The sequence below is a fragment of the Lagopus leucura genome, unplaced genomic scaffold (genome assembly GCF_019238085.1).
Source record: "Lagopus leucura isolate 7727_CA_CO unplaced genomic scaffold, USGS_WTPT01 Super-Scaffold_1, whole genome shotgun sequence".
NCBI classification, from domain to species: Eukaryota; Metazoa; Chordata; class Aves; order Galliformes; family Phasianidae; genus Lagopus; species Lagopus leucura.
The window spans coordinates 32,939,515-32,964,112 of NW_024962250.1; the positions used below are offsets into that span (position 1 = coordinate 32,939,515).

The window sequence follows — 24,598 nt, forward strand, 5'->3', positions numbered from 1 at the left end:
GTTGTGCTGGAGTATGTTTTTGTTGGTAAAAGAAGGCAAGAAAACCTTTCAGTTTGTTACTGACTGACTGTAGTGATCGTTGGCTCTATTGTTGGCTTTTATTTTCCAGTAAAGTGAGCATGGAAGAATTAAGATGGTATTGTGCCTTCTTGTAAATCCATTCTGATTGTTTCACAAATAATTATTTTTTTACAATAAATTGGTAGCTTAAACTACATTTAGTTCTCAGTATTGCAACTCAGATATGGCCTTGGTATGGTAGCCAGTGGGTTTTGATGCTGTTCGATGGCGATATTAAACCTACCTTTGTTTTCAGTCTTTGTATGTCCTCTCTTTTTCATCTGAGTGTGAATGTTTCCTTTGCTGAATAGGTTGAAGTACAGTAGCTAGTAAAATTAGACCTGTGTTGAGAAATGGAGCATGCATCTCAGATAGATGGTTTCTTTTCTTGGTTTTGGTTCAGGTTAACAGAAGTATCTTTACATCTGCAGTTTCTGGAAATTTAAGAACACTGTGAACCTCTGGCCAATAAAAATTTTCCCATTATGTAAAACATTCTTGCAGATCACTTGACTCACTCCGTGGTGACAGTGGTGACTTCCTCCTTGAAGCAAATACATTTTTGCAATGAATTTTCTAGTCAACTAATAAATTTCAGTGTGGCTTTTTGAGTTGCTGTAGTTTGTATGGTTTCACGCAACTTTTAACGTACTATTTCTCTTTAATGCCTTCAAGCTTGAGAGAATTGTTTCTGTATATTAAAAGAAGACACTTGAAACCAACTTTACTTGTTTGTTTCCCAGCAGGAAAGCCTGAATGCTTAGGCTTTAACTGAATCAAGACCAGCTCTCAGCAGCAGGAGACAATGTATTAATCCATTGGAAGTACACACTGCAGTCTTGTGTATCACTGTGTTTGCGCTGTGGATTTTTTTCCTGTAAACAGGTAGGTTGTGATTTTTTTTTTCCCTATATACATTGTTTTTGTAATTTTAGAAATCTTGTGACAGTCGTGTGAGTGTTGTTTTCTCTTTTTGGTTTTGTTTTGTTTTGGGGGGGGAGTTGGGGTAGAATTCCTGTAATTGTGTGAAACCGTAAAGTACCTTATTCTCCTTTATGTTTTCACATCTCCAAGTTGATGGTATTAATTTTACAAATCGCCTTCAGTGCTTGAACTTGCTTTCGGCTGTGATGCCTCAAATCTCAAGCAAGTTTCTCTTGTTTCTGTAAGCCAGCCCTCTCAGCACCACTCTTCTTTTGTGTCTTCCACACAATCCAAGTGGACTATTCAGCAAATTCTTCTGCAGTGTCTGCTTGGTGGAATTATGATCCCTGATAGTAATGGAGGTTTCTTTGTTAATAATTTTTAGGTACATTGTATCAATTTTATTCTATTTGCAACCAAGGTAAGTATTATTATCTCTATTTCATTGAATACCAGTGGGAGACTTTTTTTTTTTTTTTTGAAATAGCTTAGAAACACTATAAATGTTAGCCACTTCCTTAGTCAAGAGGAAGAAATATTTTAGAATGGTACATTAAATATTTTTGGGGTTCTCCTTTCCTTCCTTGTTACGCCTTCCTTTTTCTGAAGTTTGGAAAGAAAAGATACTTCTACAGAAGTCTGGCAGTCCTGTTTGCCTTTGGTTTTATCTGTAAAATGAGTGTGGACAAGAAAAAGTGAAACAGATGCTCCTTTTAACTTCTTGACAAGAACACAGAATATTCCTGAGTACTCTGGGTGAGCAGCAGGGGTCGTGTCCTCAGAGAGCAGCAGCAGATGATACTCTGAGACTACAGAACATGAGATTGTGTCCTGTTCCTCAGAGCAGGTGCAGTTTTATAAGGCTGGAAGCTAGAGAAGTTCTTTCAAAACTTTGTATGGAAAAGGAGTACATCTGAAGATTATTTTTTTTTTTTGGTACAGTTCTTTTAAGCATTATGACAAAGAACATTCCACATAGGAGAAACTCTGGGAATCCTGAACAACTGGTCAAGCAGACTTGCTACTTTTCTGCAAGAATTTCTTCCTTGGCCCTAGTTTGTAATGTAATGGTAGGTGTTGGGTTTTTTTCTCCTAAGAGAATCTAAGGATTCTCTTAGGATCCTTAGAGACTGCACATGTCTGTCTTGAAGGAATTTTCAGTGTCCTGAAGCAACATAAGTAAAAAAATGTTGTTAAGATGCTACTTTTAGACTAGATGCAGAAACTGAAAGGTACTTAAAAGATCTTATTTTACCATTTATGTTCTCTTTTTTTTGGAGGAAGGGATATTTCTGGTCCTCCTTTCCCCCAGCTTTTCTAAGATTTTCTTGCTGTTGTTCCTTATTTTAGTTAGGCAGTTCCCAACTTCAGACTGAAGCTGTATTATTCGAAGTAATACACATACAAGTATATGAAGAGATGGGAACTTGATAGGGTGTCCAAATGAGGAGAGAGAAAGGAGGCAGCATACCTTCTTCCTCAGTGAAGGAGAACAGAAAAGTACAGAAGTGCTTTAAGTCACGTAGAAAGTTTGTACTTATTAGTTCTTCTCATATTTTAATTTTTTACCCTTATATCAAAGCCACCAGGCTTTTCCCCTTTCCAAATCTGTTATTATATATTTTTAATGTAGTACTTAATGTTAAGTGTACAAACCAGGGGGTTTTAGAAGAGGCTCTAAACTGAAGATGACCTTTGGCACTGAATAAATTCTTAATAATTGCAAGCTTAAGTAACTGAAACTCTGTATGGGACCTATGCCATGCTGGAGAAGAAAGAAAACAAAAGAAAACAACCCAAGTTGTAAGACTGTTACTTCAGTGCCTGGAAACTCAGGAACCCCTGTGAAGAGTAAGCTAAGGACTTGTGCACGGCTGTGAGAAAGCAATCTGTCTTCTATCTGTGGGTGGGGAAGTGAGTAGTAGATGTGTTGATTATATCTGTGAAGCTGTACCTATGTTGCCCGTTACCTTTTCTTTAAAAGGTCAGTGTAAGCCTAGTTGAAGCATGCCACTAAAAACAAGCAATTTTTTTTCACTACTGGGAGCCAGAAGCCAAAAGGATTCATGCACATGAAATTTCTTTCCAGTGTCCTTCCTGCTTTTCTCCAAATAATAACGTGTTCTGAATACTGGATCTTGCACCTTCTCCTGAGGCTGCAGCAAGAAGTCTGGAAGTGAGGTACAGGGTGCTGAAGGGCTGCTGAAGGTTGCTGTTCAGCAAAAAAACAACGAAGCAAAAACAACAAAAAAAAATTGTATGAACAAAAAATAGATGAAGAATGATGCTGGAGTCCAAAAGGAAGAATAGTAGAAAAAATCCTAGAGATCCCACCAAACTGCAGTTTATTTCCTTAAACCCACATCTGATGTGGCAGGAGATTATTGAAACAAGCTATACTGTAAATTTTTGCTTCTTTTCTGGGCACCTTCAGTCCGTCCCTACCTGCATTTTGTGTAACCATCAGGAAGACTGCAGTGCAGTAATTGGCAAGGATTACTAGAAGGGAAAATCAGGCTGTGGTGACTCCTTTTACTGAGATCTGCATTTGGGAGCAGAAAGTAATGAATGGATGCAGTTCAGTTCCTGATTCAGAGATGTGGCTGCTTGTGGAAAAGGGCATGGTTCAGTCTTCATTAAGTGTTCCTAGTGTTTGCATGTCATGCCAGAAAGCCAATACATTTAGTGATGCAGTGATTAGTTTATTCTTTGATATGAAATACTTGCAGTTTCTGCCTAATACTTTGTATTTAATCCTTTGTGCTCAGACAGTGGAGAGTAAGGTAAGATACTTTGTTGCCTGACATTTAAAGGATAATGGAAGTAATTTGTGCATGATGTAGCATGCAACAATAACTGCATTCTGTTGGAGAGTAGAAGTTTTGGTTATCTTTTTAATTGCTTGCAACACATGGAAATTCATTGTAATAAAGTTTGTGGATCCTCTAGTGTACTCAAGTTGAGAAAAAAAATTTGTACTATGTATGAATTAAAAGATTATTTTGTCAGTTCTAACTCTGATTTTTCAGTATAACAATGGAAATTTCTTTTCAAGAACAATGTTCTTGGAATGTTTGGTCTTTTATGTTTATCATAAGAGTTGAAAACCAATCTTTTCGATGTCTTTTTCCTGTCTCTGCATGTTTTTTGATGTCAGAGATTTAAGGATATAGCACCATCATAATGCTGCAACTTAGATGTGGAGCTCATTCAGTAAGAGTGAAAATGTGGAGGCCCGTAACTACTTTGTCAATTGGAAGGAGTTGTGTGTAGGAAAACAGGAGAGGCTGAGAGCTAAAAACTCCCTACACTAAATTAAGCTTTATAGCTGGGCATGTACATGGCAAGTGTACATGGCATGTACAGTGACGAGGAGAATCATAATCTGTGTCTAAATTCTGTGTAGGAGTTTAAAAGAGCTTTGAAACTTGTAACTTTGTGAGTTACTGTATTGAACTTTAGTATTGAAATTTGTGACATCTACTAGCAATGTGGGCTCATTGGGAGTTAATACACTATTTTGGTGGGGGAAGTACCGTACAGATGCAGATCTCCTTTTCATATGGGTAACAGTTTGTTTCTGTACATCTTAGTGTTAGGCTGTTTTTCCAGATTTCTTTCTAGAGTTAGATTGGGCTTTCATTGGTCATGAAAAATGTCAGTGTATTTTTTTTTTTTTGTAGAGTCTGCAGCCACTCATTACCCTTAATTAGTAGGATTGTGGTCTGCTCTATTAGAAGTGTAGCCCTGCCTTTTTACTTCCTGAGGAGCAAAGGTGAAGTGAAACATGTGATAAAGATCAAAAAGGACCTATTTAATAGCTCTGAAAATCTGTGGCGTTTCTAAACAACTGTTATCATCTTGGTCTCATGTTACAAAGTTGCTTTAGACATGATTAGGAGAATGAAAGCCTCGCACATTCAGTGTCAGATCTGTAATTCTGTGACTGTCTTCATTTCCATAAACAGTTCTATGTAACTGCTGAGGTTGATCCATCTTTGCAGCATTTTGTGCAGGATGACAGCTGGGAGTACCCTGCCAAGCTGGGCCCTTGGTGCCAGTCTGCTTAGTGTCATCTGGGAGCATCGTTGCATTGGCACTACGGAATAGCTGGTCACGTTTTTCAGACTTTTCTGACACTGTTAGGCTCTGTGGTAGGTGGCTGCAAACTTCATTGACAAGAGCTGAGAAACTAAAAGTATTGCAAAAATGTGGTTTTGCTGTGTGCATTGTATATGGTCGAATGAGTTTTCTACAAGATGGCCGCAAAGTGTTGTCCTTGAAGTGTAAATATGAGAAGTCTGTGGGGATTTAGAGTTGGTGTATTGGTTGCCTGAGTGGTAGTGTGGCATTGTTCCATTTAAACTTGACTGTCACCTTTAGAAATGTACGTAGATAGAGATTGGAGTCTTCCATTAATGATGCTTTCAGACTCTTCCTCCTCTTCTCTGTGCCTGTTAAAATGTTAAGTTCGAGAAAGTTTCCCTAACACGTGTTACTTTCTTCTAACTGTGTATTTGAATATTGTCTTAGGGTGAGTGCTTTTTGGAGAAAGTCTGCAGAATATTTGGTTACTTTTCCAGAATTAATTTTCCAGGAGTAATGTTTCCAAATAGAATTTGACAGACTGTTAAGGAGAAGTTTGTGCTGCCCTGTAAAGTTCTTTACAGTCCGTGATGGCAACTAATGCATCTGGGTGGAGAAGTTTTGTATGAAGGCAGAAAAAATTGACCATAACTTTCACTTTGTGTAGGTCCTGCTATATAATATTGTTTCATTGAAAAGTACTCTGTGAGCAATAGTGGAAAGGAAAACAAAAATCATTTGTTTATATGTTACATATACTCTTCTTCACTATTTTTAAAATTTGCCATTAAAAATTAGTTTGATACTCAGTTTCATTGGACTGACTTTATCGATGCTGAAAAACGTGTACGTGATTTTTGAATGAAGGTGATATGTGATGTAAATTCAACTTTTCTTTCTCTAGGGTGAAGAAAGAAGCCAGGCAGACCTGCAAAGTTCTTTTTGTCAAGAGTAAAGAGAGCGCTTACAGACCATTGAGAAAGTGCTTTTTTTTCTTCCCTCTTCTCAAACTGCAGATCAAATGAGATTCAAATAAAACAGAGGAAATGTAAGCAATCAAAAAGCCTGTTCCGAACTTGGGGGAAGGGAGGGATGTCAGTCTACAAAGAAAAGGAGGATAGAAATTCCATTAAAAATCTGTCAAGAGAACTTTGGATGTCAATAGCATTCAAAACTAACAAATCACTTTTCAATGTGGTAATCTCTTCAGTTGTCTTTCAAGGAGAACTTTATGTGAGGAGTGTATGAATTCCCAGCCGATGCACAATTTACCTGTTTTTATAAACTTGTTCTTACAGAGAGCATGTACTAAAGAGCAGATTCTAAGAAAATACATAAATCTTATGGAATCGTCTGTTTGGAGACTCACTTCTAATGTTCTGATGCTTGTGACTCAATCAGGGGTGTTGCTTGATGCTGTCTTCACATCTGTGTCAAATTCTTTCTTGATGCATTTGGTTTTTAATCTAAACTCTTTTTGGCTGCTAGGATAAACCCTACGTTTGCCAGCTTAAGAATTTGATAACACTGGATACATGATAGATGCTCTCCTAAGAACGTTCTTCCAGAGCAGTCTTTGCTGGGTTGACATAAGTGGCTTGACTTGCTGACTGTTTTTCTGCTTATGTGCCGTCTCAAACTTCACTGAGAAATCATCTCCTTTTTGCCTTGTTTTTTATTTCAGCATCTAGTCATACACAAATTTTCTTCTCTTGGACGCTGAAAGTACAATAGAACTTCTTGTGAAAGTGAGCATGTATTTTGGTGACTGTAGTCTGAATTTCCATGTGCAGCACTTAGTTTCCATTACACTGCTGCTGTTATGAAAGGTTGACGTCAGGAAAATGTTTTCTTGTTTTTTTTTTTTTTAAATCTGGGTTGTAAATTCTTGTGCTTCAAGGTAGAATCTTGACGTAATGGTTGAGGGCTTGAATGAAACTACTGATCAAAACTCACCAGATAAAAGGAGGCTGTATAAAGGATAGTGTACGAGTCCAAAAGATTTGTATGAATAGAGATTATAGAGATAATTTTTAACATATATCTGGAGATGGAAAAAAAAAAAAGAGGCTGATAGGCACCTCATTAAGCATTTAAAATTTTTATATGAGTAGTGAGAAGTTGGTATTATTCAGCTGAACTTGGATACTGTGAATTTGTCCTAATTACAGCTGTTTCTGGCTTTGTGTGCACTTAGAGGATCCATTAATTCAGTGAGGCACGGTAGCTGTTCAGACTGATAACAAAATGCATCCTTGTTCCAAAATGGGATAAGCTTCGCTTATATTATTTGCTGACAGCTGTGCTGGTGATAGCTGTGATTAGTAAAATTCTTGGTGCAATTGATACCCAGGAGAAGAAATCACTGGAACTATATAAAGAAAAAAATATATAGCATATGCTTCTGAATACACAGCTTCCTCATTTATTTTTTATTTTTGTTGTTGTTGTTGTTCCCTGAGTAAGTGTCATGAAAAGCAGATTTTTACTTTCTTTTAAGATGGTTTATGGTTGATCTACAGAATTTTCTTATCTAATACTACTAGGAATTTTCTGTGCTTGACCTCAAAGTAATTGTTTCTAAGGTTAATAGAGTAAATGCTAAATAGATGCTTTGGAGATACTTTTATTGCCGTTATTTTTTCTCAGATGTTGTATTTTGCCAGCGAAGAAAACTTCCAGCTTTGTCTTCGGAAAGCAAATACTCGTTGTCTTTAGGCTTGAATGAAATTATGAAGGGAAGCGCAGAAGTGCTGTAGGCTAGGAGTCTGTCCTTAGTGTGTTATAGACACTTTTCAACGATTGGAAAAGATCCCAGGAGCTGCATGTTTTGGAGTCTTCGTGTAATTTGGGGCTTTGAGATACAGATGTTCCTAACTGGTTTACATTTGAAGCTCACTTGCTATCTTCTAAAAGTAACAATGTACCAACTGCCAGGAAAAGAAAAGCCATTGAAGGAAAGGGTACATACTTTGTAATGAGACAGTGGTAGTTCTTCTTAGGTATAGAGGTGCAAGCGACCTGACCTCACTATTTGTCTATGATGGTAGACCTAGTGTTTTCAGATCCTCTATCTAATTTGTGTGGATCATGAAGCATTGGGCTACAAGACCATTTTAATTGTACTGTCCTGTGGAAGGAGGAACTTCTTTCTTTTCTTTTAAAATTTTCTATGAGGACTTTGGTGACACTTAAATCTCAGTTGAAGGAGATTCTAAAAATAATGCTTTCTGCTGATGTAGAATTTTTCAGGCCAGGAAGGCTGTAAGTAATATCGTTCTTATTTTGTCATTGAAGAGGAAAAGATAAAATGGTAAAGTCTTAAATTCATGGATCAGTGTAAAAAATTCCAAACCACTGCTGTAATATTTGAAGCATCATTGCCTAGATACAAGTTATTTGAAAAAAGTAGAGAATCACAGCAGTTTGTCCTCTGAATAATCACTACTGATGCAACATACTTTAATTTTAGGACTTAAGCTGCTTGCTCTAACAGTGAATACTTTAAATCTGGTATTTGCTCCAACTGGGGAGCTGCTCTTTGCATTTCTAGGCTCTGCCTGCATGTATCTTTGTAATGCAAGCAGGTAGTCTTTGTCGGCTTGAATTCTTCAAGGAATCTCTGAGTATTCTTATTCTCATTTAGTCTCATTTAGTTCAACACCTAGAGGCTGTCAGGTTTGAAATTTAAAAATAAGAATGCATAGTTAAATATCTGGTTGCTACTAATACATTAAGCAATTACTCCGTTTAGTATTTATTTGGTAGAGGTGAACATGATCTCATTAATATTAACCCAAGGAGCCCCTGGCTTAAAGTGTGCAAAAAGAATTTCCAACTAAAAATGGTAACTTCACGTTTCTAGCTTGAATACGAAAATCTTTCTAAAGCCTTGTGGATGATGTACAAGGTGTGAGTTTTTAACAGGTCTCTTAAGAAGTAGCTATGTTTTATTGTTCTACCAGAAGTATGTTTGAAAGCATGTCACAGACAAAATCCCCATCAATTTTTTGATAATTCTCAAAATCCAGTGCCAGAGATCAACGTTCAAAGGGACCTACTGTTTGTGCTCATTTTTTTTTCTGTCCTTGGTTTGTTATCCTGTCTAAGCTGATTGTGTAGAAATGGCTTATTCTCAATATATTAATATTTACTGATCTGAAATCTGAAACCTCTACAATAACCTGCAGGCAGCAAATATAAAAGTAGAAGTAGACAAAGCAAAACAATGAAGTGGTTTGATATTTGGGAAAGTAAATGCAATCTGAGTGTGCAAGTGGGAAATTGCATCAGATTCCAGGTGGAAGAATCTTCTAATGGGACTTTGCAACTGGAAAAAAAAAGTACTGTTGTACACCAGAAGAAACGTGTATTTTTCAAGTATAGACTAAATATAGACTTAGCTTTCAATAGCACATTCCTAAACCCTGTATCCCAAGAGAAAGCAACAAGTTAGCTCCTTTCTTGCATTGACAGGAAAGTGTGTTTTGTAAATCTAAATCCTCATTTACAAATAAACTCAGCTCCTTCCATGAACACTTCTGTGAAATTAAAAAGTGCTTTAGAAAACAATGAATGTAATATTCAGTTTTGCAAGTTATGACTTGCAAACTTTCAGTATCTGAGGGGAGCTACAGGAAAGAAGGGGGCAGACTCTTCAGCAGGGTCTGTGGTGATAGAACAAAGGGAAATGGCTTCAAGCTCAAAGATGATAGATTTAGGTTAGATGTGAGGGAAAAATCTTTTATGAAGGGGGTGGCGAGGCACTGAACAGCTTGCCTGCTGATGTGGTTGATACCTCATCCTTGGAGTCTTTCAAGACAAGGCTGGATAAGGCCTTGGGCAACCTGATCTAGCTGTGCTGTCCCTGTTCATTGCAGGGGAGTTGGACTAGATGGCCTTCAGTGATCCCTTCCAACTCTAAGGGTTCTATGATTCTATGACTTCAGATTCTGACATGCTAACGTGACTTTTTCCAGACTTTTTTGGCTTTGCTCCTGAAAACTTCAGTAATATATTTTTACTGGAGATCTAGAAACAGGAATAACCAGAAATACTAGTACAAATGTTCTTTTCAGATTTCATTTACAAATGAGTTTCGGATGGGTATTTCCCTCGTAAACAACAGCAACAAACCCCTAGTTTCTCAGAGTTCAGGATGAAAAGCTGTAAAGAGTACAATGCAAATGCTGAAAACACTGAAGATAAACCTTTGATCACTTCACTGAACAAGTGGTCAATGTCCTGGTCTTTCTCCACGTTTTGATGAATAATAAAATAAAAGCAAATGAAGAGGGAGTTGCCCTTCCCACCTTTTCACCTCTTTCTTCCTGGATAAGAAGCAATGATTTTAGACAGAGTTGAAGATGTCATCTAGCATGGAATAAAAGCATACCTCATGATCTGTTAATGGATGAATGTATTCCAGACAATTTACTGTTAAATATTCTGATGATGTGATTTGTTTTCAGGTTTTGGGATTTCATTAATATTTCAGGCTTTTCACTGAGAAAAAGTAGTTTTCTTACCTGAATTTATAGAATACAGTAGTCATTTGGATTGGGAGCATTGGAAATGTGGGTTCATAGAAAACAGGGTAGATTGACTATTTATTACTATTATTTAGTTTTTTATGTAGACTTAGAAAACTTAATCTGGTAAGACTAGAAAGCATTTATGGTTTGAGTTCTGTCATCTCAGTACTACTGAATGGCTGTTTCTAGTTCCACAGTTTTGAATTTCAACATAGAATTCAAAAAGCATGGAGCCATACTTGAAACTGTTTATTTCATTTGCTGGCTTCCTCCATACTCTGCTGTGTTCAGAATTTCCTGGGAGTGTTACTTTGTTAAACGTTAGCTGCACTTTAAAATTAGATTGGTCTTTTTGAGATTCTTGAGAAAGGCAATTTTCATGTCTTCTATTGCTTTTTTATCAACTTATTTTTTAATTCCTTGTTTCCTGGTCTCTGTAACTTTTGTTTCTGGATCCTTTCTTACTACAGCTGCCAAAGATGAAGTAAGGGATTTTAAGATAGGTATTTTGTGATGCACAGATGCATTTTGCCAGAGTCTGGCAATGTGGAAAGTATTCCTCATGTGCTCCTCAGTCAGCAGAGTAGATAGATTATGATTTGAAGAGTATTCATTAGGGTTGAAAACGAGAGCCTGTTTCATTAACAGACTGCAACAGAATAGCGTCCATTGGTAGGGTTGCTGTTTTTAAAGGCTAACTTCAAAAGACAGCAAGAGCAGTTGATTCCTTGTTGGTGATTTCAGAAATGAAAAGAATTTGGTGTGTTTTTAGTTGATGTAGTTTAAAACCAAGTAGTTTCTGATCTTTTTTTATTCTTAACCCTGAAGGCAAACCTGAGGAGGAAAAGTGACTTTTTTTAGATCACTTGAGGGTTAGGTATCTTTTTCTGAGACTGCCGTGGCCAAAGTAATTTGGATGTGCCGTTTACCATGATCCTTATTGATCCCTGTTAGAAATTGTCATGACTAGTTCAAGCCTACTATTTCTCCATCATAGTAGGCATAGCAAGGAAACATAGTTACTTTTCATTTGGGCATGTGTGTTTTGGCATTACTGTGTGTGACATATGGTGCTGTGGCTTCTATGTTGTGTAACAAAGGAGAAGGAAATGTTAGACTTGCTGCAAAATGAGAAATGGGGGAAATCTGAATTGATGACAATAGATTTCCATAAAGATAGGATACTCAGGATGCAAATATAAACTGGTTTTGCTAGTATTCTCTTCAAAGCATATATAAAACAGTTCTGTAAAATGAAACTACCTTTAACTTGAGATAGACTTTAATATTCTGGGAATGCCATAACTATCACAAAAGAAAAGGATTAATTTTAGAATGACTGATTTTTCCCACGTAAACAGAGTCAGAATTTGCAAAACTGTAGGATGTTGATCCACTTCCTTGCCATGGGACTGGCAAATGTATTTCAGTTGTGGACTTCCCCTAAACAGCACAGGAAAAGATTGAAGTACACTTTGTACAGCACTTGTTTGCTCATCTTTGAATCTTTCCTGTTCTTTCAATGCCTCTACTAGAAACCTCAGATAGGAATATGGGTCCTATCTAGGGGTTAATTTCATAATGTACTCTTTTCTCTCCTACACATGGCAAGCTTGGACAGCATGTTTCTTATCTGTTGTCTTGTGGCCCAGGCTTTCAAAGCTTAAGAGATCTTTGATTTCTAAAAGAGACTTTTGATTTCTTGTACATCGGTTGACTGTATACCATCTTTTGGTAGCCTACTGAGATTATTAAGTAATTATTAAGAGCTGTAGGTAGCAAGTGCAAGTTGAAATAAATAAAAGCACTGTTTCCAGTGTTGCCTCAGGCTGAATCTTGGTCATTTTGCTGTAACATATGTTACTATTCAAAAGAAATGGTGTAACTTGCAAAAAATTGAATAGTTGAACATAGTGGTGTTTAAAATCAGCTTTCCTAAATTAAACCGTATTGCTTTTCTGTGTTTTTTTTTTTTTTAATTATTAAATTCTTAAGAGAGCTCTTTTTTGAGTCATTGTCTCACTTTCTCTCTTCTCACCTCCCCTACTCCCCCTTCCTCCTCATAGTGCAATATATATTAGACTGTTAATTATTCTCAGCATGTTGTGGAGTAGGTACTAAAATTGTCAGTTCCTGGGCTATTGAATACCCCCCCAAAAAAAAAAAAAAAAAAAAAAAAAAAAAAAAAAAAGGATCTTATTACTTATAAATATTCTCTTAATAGTGATGTAATTGTTGCTCAGAGTAACAAGTATGTTAGAACTGTTTCCCGGAAAACATAGCCTAGCAGGCTTGCTAAATAGAGTTAACTGTATCTGGGTGATGTTCTGTTTAATACTGTAAGTCACTTGACACGAATGTGTGAACTCATTGTTGAAAGAGATGAGGTCAAACAAAGTGATAAAAAGTTAAAAGAATGAAACAATCTGAAACGTGGTTACCACTCATTATCTGCTGTTTAATAACCTTGCAAACTAGAACATGGGAAAAAGACCTTGTTGTAATGTCTGTGACATACGTGGTTGTTTTTTGCAGTATTTCAAGTTACCAGTATTTTATACTTCTAATGTCCTAGTTCAGATAGGAAAAGAATAGCCTGCACCATTCAAGCCGGCGCGGGGGGGGGGACCCCAAAGTGTTCCTGTTTGTTCAACAGTTCTTAGCAAATTAAGCTCTTAAGCATAATGGTGAAATCTGCCCTTGTTGCTTGAGAAAATAGCAGTTTGTTTATCAGAACAATTTCTTTTCTGTATGATATCACATTGTAATTGCCATAAAAAGAACTCCTCGCAGTGGGAGCAACTGGAGCAGGTTGCTCAGAGAGGTTGTGGTATCATCATCCTTAGAGGTTTTGAAAGCTCAGCTCGGCCTTGGGCATCCTGATCTAGCTTTGAAGTTAGCCTTGCTCTGAACAGGAGGTTGGGCTAGATAACCTCCAGAGGTCTCTTTCAACCTGAATGATTCCAGAATGTTGCACCTAATAAGTGACTGTAAAGAGCTTATAAACGGCAGGAACTTCTCATGCAGAGAATACTCAGACTTTTCTCTCTGTGTTCAGATGTTCGCTTTGCAAAGTTCTGCCTGATTTTGGTAACCACCAGCTGCCCTGTCTTACTAAGGCAGGGCCAGACATGATACCAGACCTCTGCAGTGATGTGTCCTTGTGCTAAGCAGCTCTGAAGTCAAGATTTCTATGGCAGGCTTGCTGCTCAGCCTTAATTTTTTTTGACATTTGTCGCGTTGAGTAAAATGATAATATGTTGTCACCAATATACTTCTTTCAGCTTGCATTATTGTTTTAACCAGCCATGAAGTTATGTCAGTGTATGTTGTGTATTGTAATTACACTCAAAAGTGGAAGCAAAGCTGAGTTGAAGGGGTGTCTAAAAGGTGTGAAGGAGATGTGTATGTTCTTTTCACTGTGTGTACTAGGAATGTATTAGAAGCTATAAAATGCTGAAAGACAAATGAAAAATTCAGGTCTTTTTGCTTGTTTTCTGTTTTTTATCATTTAAGATAAAGATTTCTGTGTGTTGACTTGAGGCAGTAACTCTTAGACAGAAAGCGCCTGAGCTAGGAGGACTGCAGAGCTAGAAATACCATTCTAACGTGTGACTGCTTGGTTCTCTGAGGGTATCCTGTAAATTGCAAAATGCTGTAGAGAGTGAAGGAAATGAAGTCTGGTTTACTTCCAATCTATGCACTATGTTCACTTTTAGCCCCAGTTTTCTACCTTCTCAATAATTAAGAGATCTCCATTCTCCCCTCCCAGCTACAGTATTGGAGGGAACAAAGACCATCCTATTGCCCTAGACAAGAGGAGCAGGTGGTTTTGATGTAGCTGTGAAGTGGTGGGCCAGTTAATAGACCATACAAGAAGCAGTGGTGACTGTGGTTCCACTTTCCAGCTCACTGGGACACTCCATGAAGTTTCTCTTTCTGTTCCCTGCATAGGTTTCATGAAAATTGATATCTTTCCACTATGATCTTTTGCTCGCTGTCCAACTTAAGGTTTCTTTTTTGGAACTTAATTTAGAGATTGTGCATGCATACTGCTCTGGGAAGCTTCTGTTGTCAGTGAAAATTGTAATTTGATGGAAAAGTTTTTCTGTCTTAAGTAAAAAAAAACAAATTAGTATCTTTTGTTATCTCCTTCTGTGTTAGCATAACATAACACTTGAAGTATCTGCTTGACCTTTTTAATTTTAAAAGTCTGCTAAAAGCTTATTTGTTTTCTATTGTTAATATATTGAAACTGTCTTTTTGTGGTTGGCTTTTGGGGGATGTTGTAGGTTAAGTAAGAGTTGCACCTTGTTTCTGCGTGGGTTTTTTTTTTTGGTTTTGTTTTGTTTTCAGACATATTTTTTTTAAAGTTTTATAGATGCTTTATTCTAACTCTGTGTTGTTTCCCAAGGATAAAAAACTGGAGCTTAAGGAAATAACTAGCGATAAATCAGGAGTTAAGATTTAGCTTGCTGAACAAGGACTAACTTGATGGCAGCTTGCCATGCCTGTAGGAGTCAGAAGCTTCCACCAGAACTGGCATATCTTGAGTGTTCTAGCCAGTTTCATCTCACTTCTTTCTGGAAGTGGTTACCTTCCCTACTGTAAGCACATACTATCTTACTGAGGTGTGACTTCAAAATTGCCTTTTATTGGCAGTTTGAAACATGATTATGAGGGTATAATCCAATTCTAGAAGTTCCTGAAAAGGAAAAAATGACATCACAGATGACACCCTGTAGTGGTATGCAAACCATTAGAGAAAGCTGTTTGCAAAAGGATGGCAGCTGAAATGTTTATACTATCTGCACTTTTATTCATTGCTGATCTCATATGCACATGTAATAGCATGTAACTCATGCATGAGTACTTAGCTGTGCATACAGTAGTTTGACTTGTGTGAGCAGTTTGTGATAAACATCAGATCTCCCCACCTCCTTGTTAAATGCAGCTCTCAGGTTGTAATAAAGAGATTTAGGTACTCTGTACTATTCTATAGCTGCACTTTGTGAATTGCTTCTTGTTTTTGCTGCTAAAAATGCTGACTGTTCAGAATGCTGTAGAAAAGAATTCTTCACCAGGCTGGCTGCTGTGGTGCTGCACTTTTCTGGCTGATATACTTTTTCATGAAACAAAAATATAAAATTTGAAGTACACAAATCTGACTGTTATGCATATTGCATAGTAAATTTTGTCAGTGGGCTTTCTGGTTGTTTTCTATGACAAGATATCCAATATGTCAATTCCAAATGGGGACTCACGTGGAGCACTGTACAGCTTATTTTGGTATGAAATCTCCTTCCAGCTGACAGTTCAGCCCCTGATTGGTTTCATATCTCTGTGAAACTCTCACCTGCTGCTCATTTGACATTCAGTATTCTTTCTCAGTTGAATCTTGCCTCTCCTCCTTTTCACCCCTGCCTGCCTCCTTGAGACTCAGTTTCCATGAAGAAATGATGCTACTGAAAGACTTTAAATTGCAAATCATAATTGGCTTCTTTCTGAAAGAAATTTGAGGAAACAAACATTAAACAGTTATGTTGTGTAGGATGTCTTTAAGTTCAGGAGTTGTGTACTGTTGTGACTTGCCAGTTCTCCCTTCAGCATCTCTTTCAGTGCCTCTTTTTTCAAGTTGTTCCTTGAGTCAAATTCAGACCATGTCTTGTTCTGTTCTTGCATTCTAAGGAAAATCATATTCCCTGTATTTGTTATTCTCACCATTCGATGTGCTTCAAGTTGTCTGCTGACTTCAAGAGTTGACAGAATGAGTGGTAGAGGTCTCAAATATGACAGAAGAATAGGCAGCTGAAAAGGGAAAAAGAGAGTATTTACAAACCATAAATCAACACAGAACTGGAATCCTATGGAGATTCCTGAACTGCAGGCTCCATATTCAGCTTTTTTCATAGTTGTACACAAGAAGCAAATCTATAGGTAGCTAAATTTCACATTTTTCTGTTAGTGCTTCAAAGTTTTAAGTCCTCAGCTTGTCTCTGAGGTCACTTCTGTTCAGCCATGAATGTTCAGCTATGCCAGTCGTGTCTTGGGCAATCTCTATTGCTCAACTACTTTCATTAGCTGCTTTCCTTTCTCACTCATGACAGTTCTCTTAACCTTCTTGTCTCCTAGATTCTTGTCAGCATCACATCTCATTTTCTGTGTTCTGGTTACAACCTCTGAAGTTACCTCTTCAGTATTGTCATAGTCTGTTTTTATGCTTGCTGCTGAAACTCTAGTTCAGGCTTTGCTTGCTTCCCTGATCTAAATTAATCTGAACTTGCTCGTTAAAGAGAACTGCAAATTTCGTACAGTTCAGCACTGATTTTTCTCTCCTTCAGATTGCAGTCTAATGCCTTGGCAGAAGTCTTTGAAGACTACATAAGGAGCAGGCAGACATTAATTCAGATTATGAACCAGACTTCATATTTACCTTTCAGTGAATGTAGAAACTGATTTTATTTATTTATTTATTTATTTATTTTGTATGCTTTTTACTGGTTTTGAGTAAGACTAAATCATTCAGTGTATGTACTGAGTTCTGAGGATGGTTTTCCTCAGGCTTTCTCTGTGGTTTATTGAGATGCAGTGAGGCTTTCCCCTGGGATAGGAGGGTGCTGACATGTGGATTCTTCACTAAACATCTCTACGTTCGCTCCACTGGTGTTGGCACAGGCATGAGGTAGCATCAGTGGTGGGTTGTAATGATTTTGTCTTTTGATTTAAGAAAAAAACAGTCAGCATTGGAAACAAAAGAAGGAAAGTTCCTTGCGTGTTTAGTCTGTGGAGAATTTCAAACCTAAAATATAGATGAAAAATGACCTATGAGAAAATACGTTGAATTATAAGTACTTAATTACAAGGCCTCAAGATGTTCCAGGAAGATTTAGATTGTATGTTGGGAATAATTTCTCCGTGAAAAAAGCAGTTGGGCATTGGAACAGGCTGCCTATTGAAGTGGTGGAGTCCCCATCTATGAGGTATTTAAAGAGGTGTGTGGATGTGACTCTTAGGGATGTGTTTAGTGGTTGACTTGTGGTGTTAGAATCATAGAATGGCTTAGGTTGGATTGGACCTTAGAAATAATCTAGTTCTACCTCCTCTGCCATGGGTAGGTTTGCCACTTACTAGATCAGGCTGCTTGGGGCACCATCCAACCTTGATTTAAATGGCTTAAGGAATGAGGGTGGTGTTTAGGTAATGGTTGGACTTGATGATCTTAACAGTCTTTTCCAATCTAAATTATTCTAATATTCTATAAGTCAGAAGTTATTCAAAGCAGGTTTTTGAATTTAACTTGGGGTTTTCTTCCTCTGTTCCTCTGCTAATTCATTTCATGCTGGCCGAGAGGTGTTGTAGTCCAGGAAAATGGGTACTGTAATTCATCCTTCGGTTATGTTAATTATTTTCTTAGCTGCCTGTCAGTTGTACTTAGTCCTACTTAATTAACCAAGTGGCCGTAGTATGTACACCTATCTCCTCTGTCAATTAGACTTATATCACCTGTTTTCCAAATGTGGGAATTACGATGAAAAGTTTGGAAAGGTGTTTAATGAATAAGATCTTGCTGCTTTGTTCTAAAACAGTGCGTCTTATGCACTGCTATTGCATGAGATAAGGAAAAACTGGCAGTGGGGTTGTGTGGACTCCAGATATCTTGTGTAGAATAGCAGTGGTTACGTGCTTTTTACAGTAGCATATGAGTAGCATTGTGCATGGTACTGCACCAGCACACCTGTTCCTCCATACCCCTTGCTGTTTCCACTAATGAAAGTCACAACTTCAATATTACTGACATTTTTTTCAGCAACAGAGATGGAAGGATACAAACTCTGCTCTTTCTTGTTTCTAGAGTAATGGCAAAATTTAACTAAGACTGCTTTTAGGAGCAGCTTTTAATGCTTGCCACTCTACAGCCTTTACATATGTTGAGTATTTTATTTATTATATTATATATATTATTTAGTATAAATTTGCTAAGCTTAATATATTTACACATATGCCCACTTCATGTATGTGCTGTGTCCACATGATGTCTTTCCTTAGCAATTTCTGTTTTTATGTAGTCTCTCAGATGCTAAGTTTTTTTTATTTTTTTTAAATGGAAAAAGAGATCTTTGTTTCTCAGAGCCTCTCTTATTTTGCTTCTGCTCCACAGAAATTATCTTAGAGCATGGACACCAGTAAGAAGACAGAACCCCCTTTATCTGTAGAAATGGTACAACAAAGGGCCAATCCTGATCGTAGTCCTTCAGCATCCATTTATGTTCCAGAGCAAGGTGGCTACAAAGAGAAATTTGTAAATGCTGTGGAGGATAAGTATAAATGTGAGAAATGTCACTTCATCTTATGCAATCCTAAACAGACTGAATGTGGACACCGATTCTGCGAGACTTGCATGAATGCTTTGCTGAGGTATGTTTCCCGTTGTAATGAAACATGTTTAAAACCTGAGAACAACTGAAAACAATTTGAACACCACCTTAGTTTGATGTGTACTGTAAGGTAATGCCCTGGATTGGAAGCAGTGTTAACTTGCTGGTTGCTTTCTTATTTCTTACCCATGTGCTGATGTAATCTGTATACTGGGTGAACTTGAGATAACTAAAATTTTGTAAATATTATCAAAATTGCTTTAAAGTGTTTTAATCCCTTGTGGTGGTGCATAAAGTAAAAACTTAACTGTCTGGAATGTAAACTGAAGAGCTGTTTCCCATGACTGCTGACATGACTATTTTGATCCAAGATCCATTTGATAATATGGAACAATGGCTGTGTGAAGTAGTGAGCCTGCAAAGGCTCATTGGAGTGATAGTACCTAACCTACTGGTGGACTCAGATTTACAGCTGACTGGTGGGACCATGGCATTAATGTTAATGGTTATGGAGCTTCCTTCCCTTATAAAGTGCCAGAAAACACATAGAATTGCTGTATTTTATGGGTTGCAGTAGGGTCAGGAATGCCAGGGCATAAAATGTGTGAGCGAATGTTTTAGAGATAAAATAAATGCTGAAAGATGTAGGTAAGAATAAAAGTGTGGTTGTTTAAAAAGAAGTGTCTAGATTTTAAGAAGTATCTGTGCATCAGTAGAAGTATATATCTTTGTCACTCAACTTCGATGCATTGCTAGTGATTGCATTTAACAGTGTTATTTTGACACTTGGTCTGATGTTTAGAGATTGTTCTTGAAGCTTCAATCTCCTGGTGTAAATAAGCAGTCAGTACTTCCATTCACTAATAGGTAACAGAGGTGCAGAACAAAATGAGCTTACTGGATATTACATATTGCACTACCAATATAGAGAGGATTTCACTTTGAAAACTCTGGTGACTTCCTGTTTACTTTTTGTGACCATCCTAACTTGAGGCAGTAGCTTATATTTCGCTTGGAAATACTATAGTCTCAGAAGGATGCACATTAAGAGTACGTGCTACATGGTAGAAGAGGTTGTGTTACAGGGTTGTTACATTACCCTGTCACACGATAGAGAGTAACCTCCATACTGAGGAAATGCAAGTGTCTGTAGCTCCCTAATACATTCCTGTAGGCCTTTTGCTACAGCATGCCAAATTGGAAGGAGGTGAGAAAGACTTTTCTTTCAGTTCTTCATGTAAGGTGTAGTTTGTTGTGAGAAATGCAGTTATTTCTTTCTGAATATATGTTTTTGGAAGGCTCTTACATGGTTAATAGCAGTGACTGCAGAAAAGCAAACACCTGGCATGCTTGGATGTGTGCAGATGGACAGAGCAGACTCTTAACAATCCAAGCAGTAATGATTCTGGCATTGCTGGAATCTGGGCAATTTTCCTTCCCTGCTGAGAGACATGCACATGTGCTTATTACAGTGTAGCTAGAATATGTGTTATTTTACCTTCCTTTCTTTTCAACCAGTTTGCTCCTGAAAAGGACACATAGGTAAAAGACCATCTGCCATGCTGCTCTTTCTTTTCAGTTATTTCACTATGTTTAAGTGCCCCTTGCAAACAAATCCTGTACAAATTTTTTCATTCAGTGTTGATATGCTGCTGCACACACTGATTACATACTACTAGGTTCTGTTCCAGGGTTATTTGAGGACAAAGAACTAGCAGTCAGTATAGCTAACGCAATAAAGATGTCTGCTCAGTATGCAACTGTAGTTTAAAAGAGCAAGTGGGATGCTTGAGTGAATTCAGTAAAAGCAAGGGAAGGATGACATTGTATCAGTATGCCCTTAAGTTGATTAGTTTTCCCTCCTCTTTTTATTCCCAGTTAAAATATATATATATTACAGATGTAGAAGCTGCAAGGCAGTTAAGATGCTCAGATGTATAGAATGGTCACTGCAATGAGTAAAGGCCAGAGTGAGGTGATTTGAAATAACTATACTAATTACATAAAATAATCAAACCAATTTGGTCTTTTACATTGATCTGTAATGCTGCCAACAATGGCAACTTGTATGGTCTGTCAATTAGTTGTCTTGCAAGAGAGTTTACCTAGCAGTTAGCTGCTGCATTCCATCTACGGATCTCAGTGCTTTAAGAGAGAAATTGCTATGGCTATCCTCATTTTATGTGGGGAAAAGGAACTGCAGAGGAATAAATAAATTTACTCCAGATAAAGGGAGCTGGGATCTGTAGCAGCTGTTAAAACCAGAACAGGATATATAACTCACTGTCAGAGAGAGTGAGGTTTAATTATGTGTTGTTTGAAAGAGGTCTGGATAATAGAAAGAAGCAATATTTTCCATGTTTGCACTGACAGACAGAAAATTGACAAGAGCTGTGGATCGGGTACAGGTTTCATGAAGAAAACCACTACACATGTGGCTAGAGGCCTAGTGGTGGTTTTATTTCCTCAGGAATTCCAGACTCAAGTGTTCAAATTTTTTGAGGTAACATCATGTTACCTTATTCCAGTAAACTGGATTCACTTTTAACATTTAAAAAACACCATTGAATAATTGTAGCTAAGTGAAGTGCCTCTTAAATTGAAGTTCTTAGGCTCTTAAAACTCAGATGAGTTGAAATGCAACTTCTTTTTTCTCTGCAGCACTCCGAGTCCAAAATGTACAGCATGTCAAGAAAGCATAGTAAAAGACAAGGTATCGTTAAACTATTTCTTATTCAAGAGTATTGAATTCTGTAGCATACGTGTATTTTGTGGCCATTATTTCATAAGCCTAATAAGCTACTTTCAGAAGATAGTTCTGTTATAAAATCTAAGCTGTGAATACATGGGTATTCTGGGAAGGCAGCTCATTCTTACTGTTAACCACGTGACAGAGAACAGAGTGTGCCAGCTTCAACCTTAATGGTCCAGCCAGGTGTTGCTACTGGTTGTCGTAACTGAGAGCTGCAGCAACACTTTGCAGTTGTTTTCTCATCAACAGAGAGGATGGTAACAAATACTGCATCTCGTGTAGGTATTCACAGACTGTGACAGATCTTGGCAAATCTTACTCCTCATTTGGCTGCAGACCAACATCTACTGTTGACTAACTTTGGTTTCCAATGTGTCCATGAGCCACACTGGAACCATAGCAGTGTGAAGTTACAGTAACTGTAATAAAATCAGACTTCTTGTATGTATAAGTTATTTCATGCTTAAATTATAATCTTTCACATTTTTTTCACAATGAAACTACTTGTATGAAAGAATGAGGGGTAAAGAAAATTTTTTTTAACTTTGTATGTGGTCTGTGTAGTTTTTTACATCAAATTTGCCTAAAGTATTTAGTAATTCTTTTTGTGTGTGTTAGTAGTCTTTATTGCTTCAATAAATGCTTCTGGAGTAACCATTTCAGGAAAGTGTTAGTGGGTACATCAGCCTCTCCTCATTGTAACACCAAGGTGTTCTCTGAACAGTGTTAACAAATCAGCTTTGACATAGGTGGGCTCTTGAGGAAATCAGACCAGTAATAACGATGTCTATGATTCATTATTTCAACTCAGGCTTTCCAGTTCTTAACACATATAAACATGTACATTTGTTAGGAAGCTTCTTAAATCTCTAAGATAGAAGGATGACATGAAGGGCAGTGTATTTTAAATACTTATGTGAGACTGACTGTGCATATCAGACGATGATTTTCGTGAAACTGGAAACCTCTTTCTTCCCATGGAATGCTGATGTCCAAAATCACAAAACAGCCTTCAGACATTCTCTGCAAAACTTTAAAAATCATTTTCTTATTATAATTTCAGTTGGCAAAGCTGTGCTTAGTAACACTGAATTACTTCGTGGGGAAAAAAAACCAACAAACACAACCAACCTACAGTGCTGAAAATTGGTTATTTAAATGAGATTTGTTGATTCATTAAACTTACATCTGAAAACTAAACAGGAATCAGTGACCTGTGTCAGATGAGATTTGGATGAGATTGTCTGCAGTATTTCATTCTTTACTGATGCTTGGAATAGATTCATAGTCATCGTGGACAGTTCTCATCCCAACTTTTCGTTGTTATTAAATGTTTTTATGCTGAACAGTTCTGTAGATACTGCATATGCTGCAGGAATGCTGCATCACACAATTCTGTTTTTCGGTAGAGTAACTGTGGTTGAGCATAGATCTTTGGTATTTCTAAACAGTCACAGAAGAAATTACAAATAACTGCAGGTTCTTATTCCTTCATTTTGGACTGATAAATAACAGTAACAGTGTTCAGTCCTCTTTCCCAGTTTCCTCCCTTAGCAACAGGACCTCTTGATAGTGCCATTACATTGTTTCTGAATCAGAGGCTTTGTGGGATATCATCTGTAAAAGGTGAAAAATTCCAAGACCCTGAGCAATCTGCTTCTAATTTCTCGCTGTTCTGTTATAGGTGGAAAGGCTGAAAAATCTTGTAAACGCTAAAATGGAAAGATGGCTGAAACTTACTTGTCAGTGAAATAACAAACCTCCTCCAAACTAAGACCTTAAGAAATTTCTATAACTGTATATTACTGCTGAAGTGAAAATAGGTGTTTGAACAAACTAGACTTGTTGCATTTTTCTCTTATCTGCTGTGCTTGGACTTTGTCTTACTTTTAGCCTCTCAGATAACCTGAAGAGTTCTAGCTTGTGCCTATTTTAGGCAAGCAAATAACAAAAATCTTAGTCTTTTCTTCTACCTTTACCCTTTATTTTATTAGAGCTTCTGTCCAAATACCTTCTTCCACTGGTCTGCTTCATAGTGGAGTAATCTGTGATATGCATGTTTAGTATTTTATTTTTTGCACATAAGGCTAGAATTAGATGACATTACATTGTATGATTTCTGCTTTCCTTGAACTTTCATATTCTTGAGAGCTTTTAAGTTTCTAAAGTGGAGTGTCTTTTGATTTTTAATTTTTAAATTAATTTTTTCCAGGTATTTAAAGATAATTGTTGCAGGAGAGAACTACTTGCCCTTCAGATATACTGCAGAAATGAAAACAAGGGCTGCAAAGAACAACTTTCCTTGGGTCAATTACTGGTAAGTAATCTAAGAGTCACAAGCTGCCTTATTTTGTTAAAGAACGAGAAGAAATCTTACCGATGAAAACCCTGGCCAATGTCTTGATGTGCCACATGAGTGGTTGATCTGAATGATTTATGAAGTGGAACAGAATTGGATTGTTTTGAATCCTAATGTGTACTTTAAAAATGTGACATTTTGGGGGATGTTTTTAATTTCTATTTTTCACTATTAATGATAATTCTCTGATGTAAGTGATGATTTTTGCATGGAAATATCAAACCTTTGGCTTTGCCTGACTTGCCCAGAAGTTTGTAGCTTTGTTTCATTAAGGCATAACACAGCAGTAACCCAGTGACTTAAGAGTCAGAAGGGATAATTACACAGTAGCCTGCAGTGAAATATGTGAGTTCTTAAACGTGCTTTGAGTGAACCTGTTCAGGTATTTTAAAAATAGCCTTAGAGTAGCATATAGATTTATATGAGATAATATATGTTGAAAAAGAATGCTTACATTTTTCTTAAATAGCCTGTGGAATTTTGAATATTTACAGTATGAAAGTTGGTC

General features: G+C 37.2%; 1 protein-coding gene across 5 annotated transcripts in view; it reads left to right on the forward strand.

Annotated features, from left to right (window-relative positions):
- The window catches only part of TRAF3 (TNF receptor associated factor 3), a 62,833-nt gene that overhangs the window by 17,782 nt on the left and 20,453 nt on the right, over window positions 1-24,598 (forward strand). For 3 of the 5 annotated variants that reach the window (XM_042864098.1, XM_042864123.1, XM_042864132.1), the window contains exons 3-7: window positions 804-945; window positions 5,975-6,118; window positions 18,763-19,019; window positions 21,641-21,692; window positions 23,944-24,048. In XM_042864098.1, coding sequence (XP_042720032.1) covers window positions 18,778-19,019; window positions 21,641-21,692; window positions 23,944-24,048 — 399 coding nt within the window. In that variant the 5' untranslated portion in view covers window positions 804-945; window positions 5,975-6,118; window positions 18,763-18,777. The remainder of the gene's footprint in view (window positions 1-803; window positions 946-5,974; window positions 6,119-18,762; window positions 19,020-21,640; window positions 21,693-23,943; window positions 24,049-24,598) is intronic. The other 2 variants (XM_042864107.1, XM_042864114.1) reach the window with 2 other exon arrangements.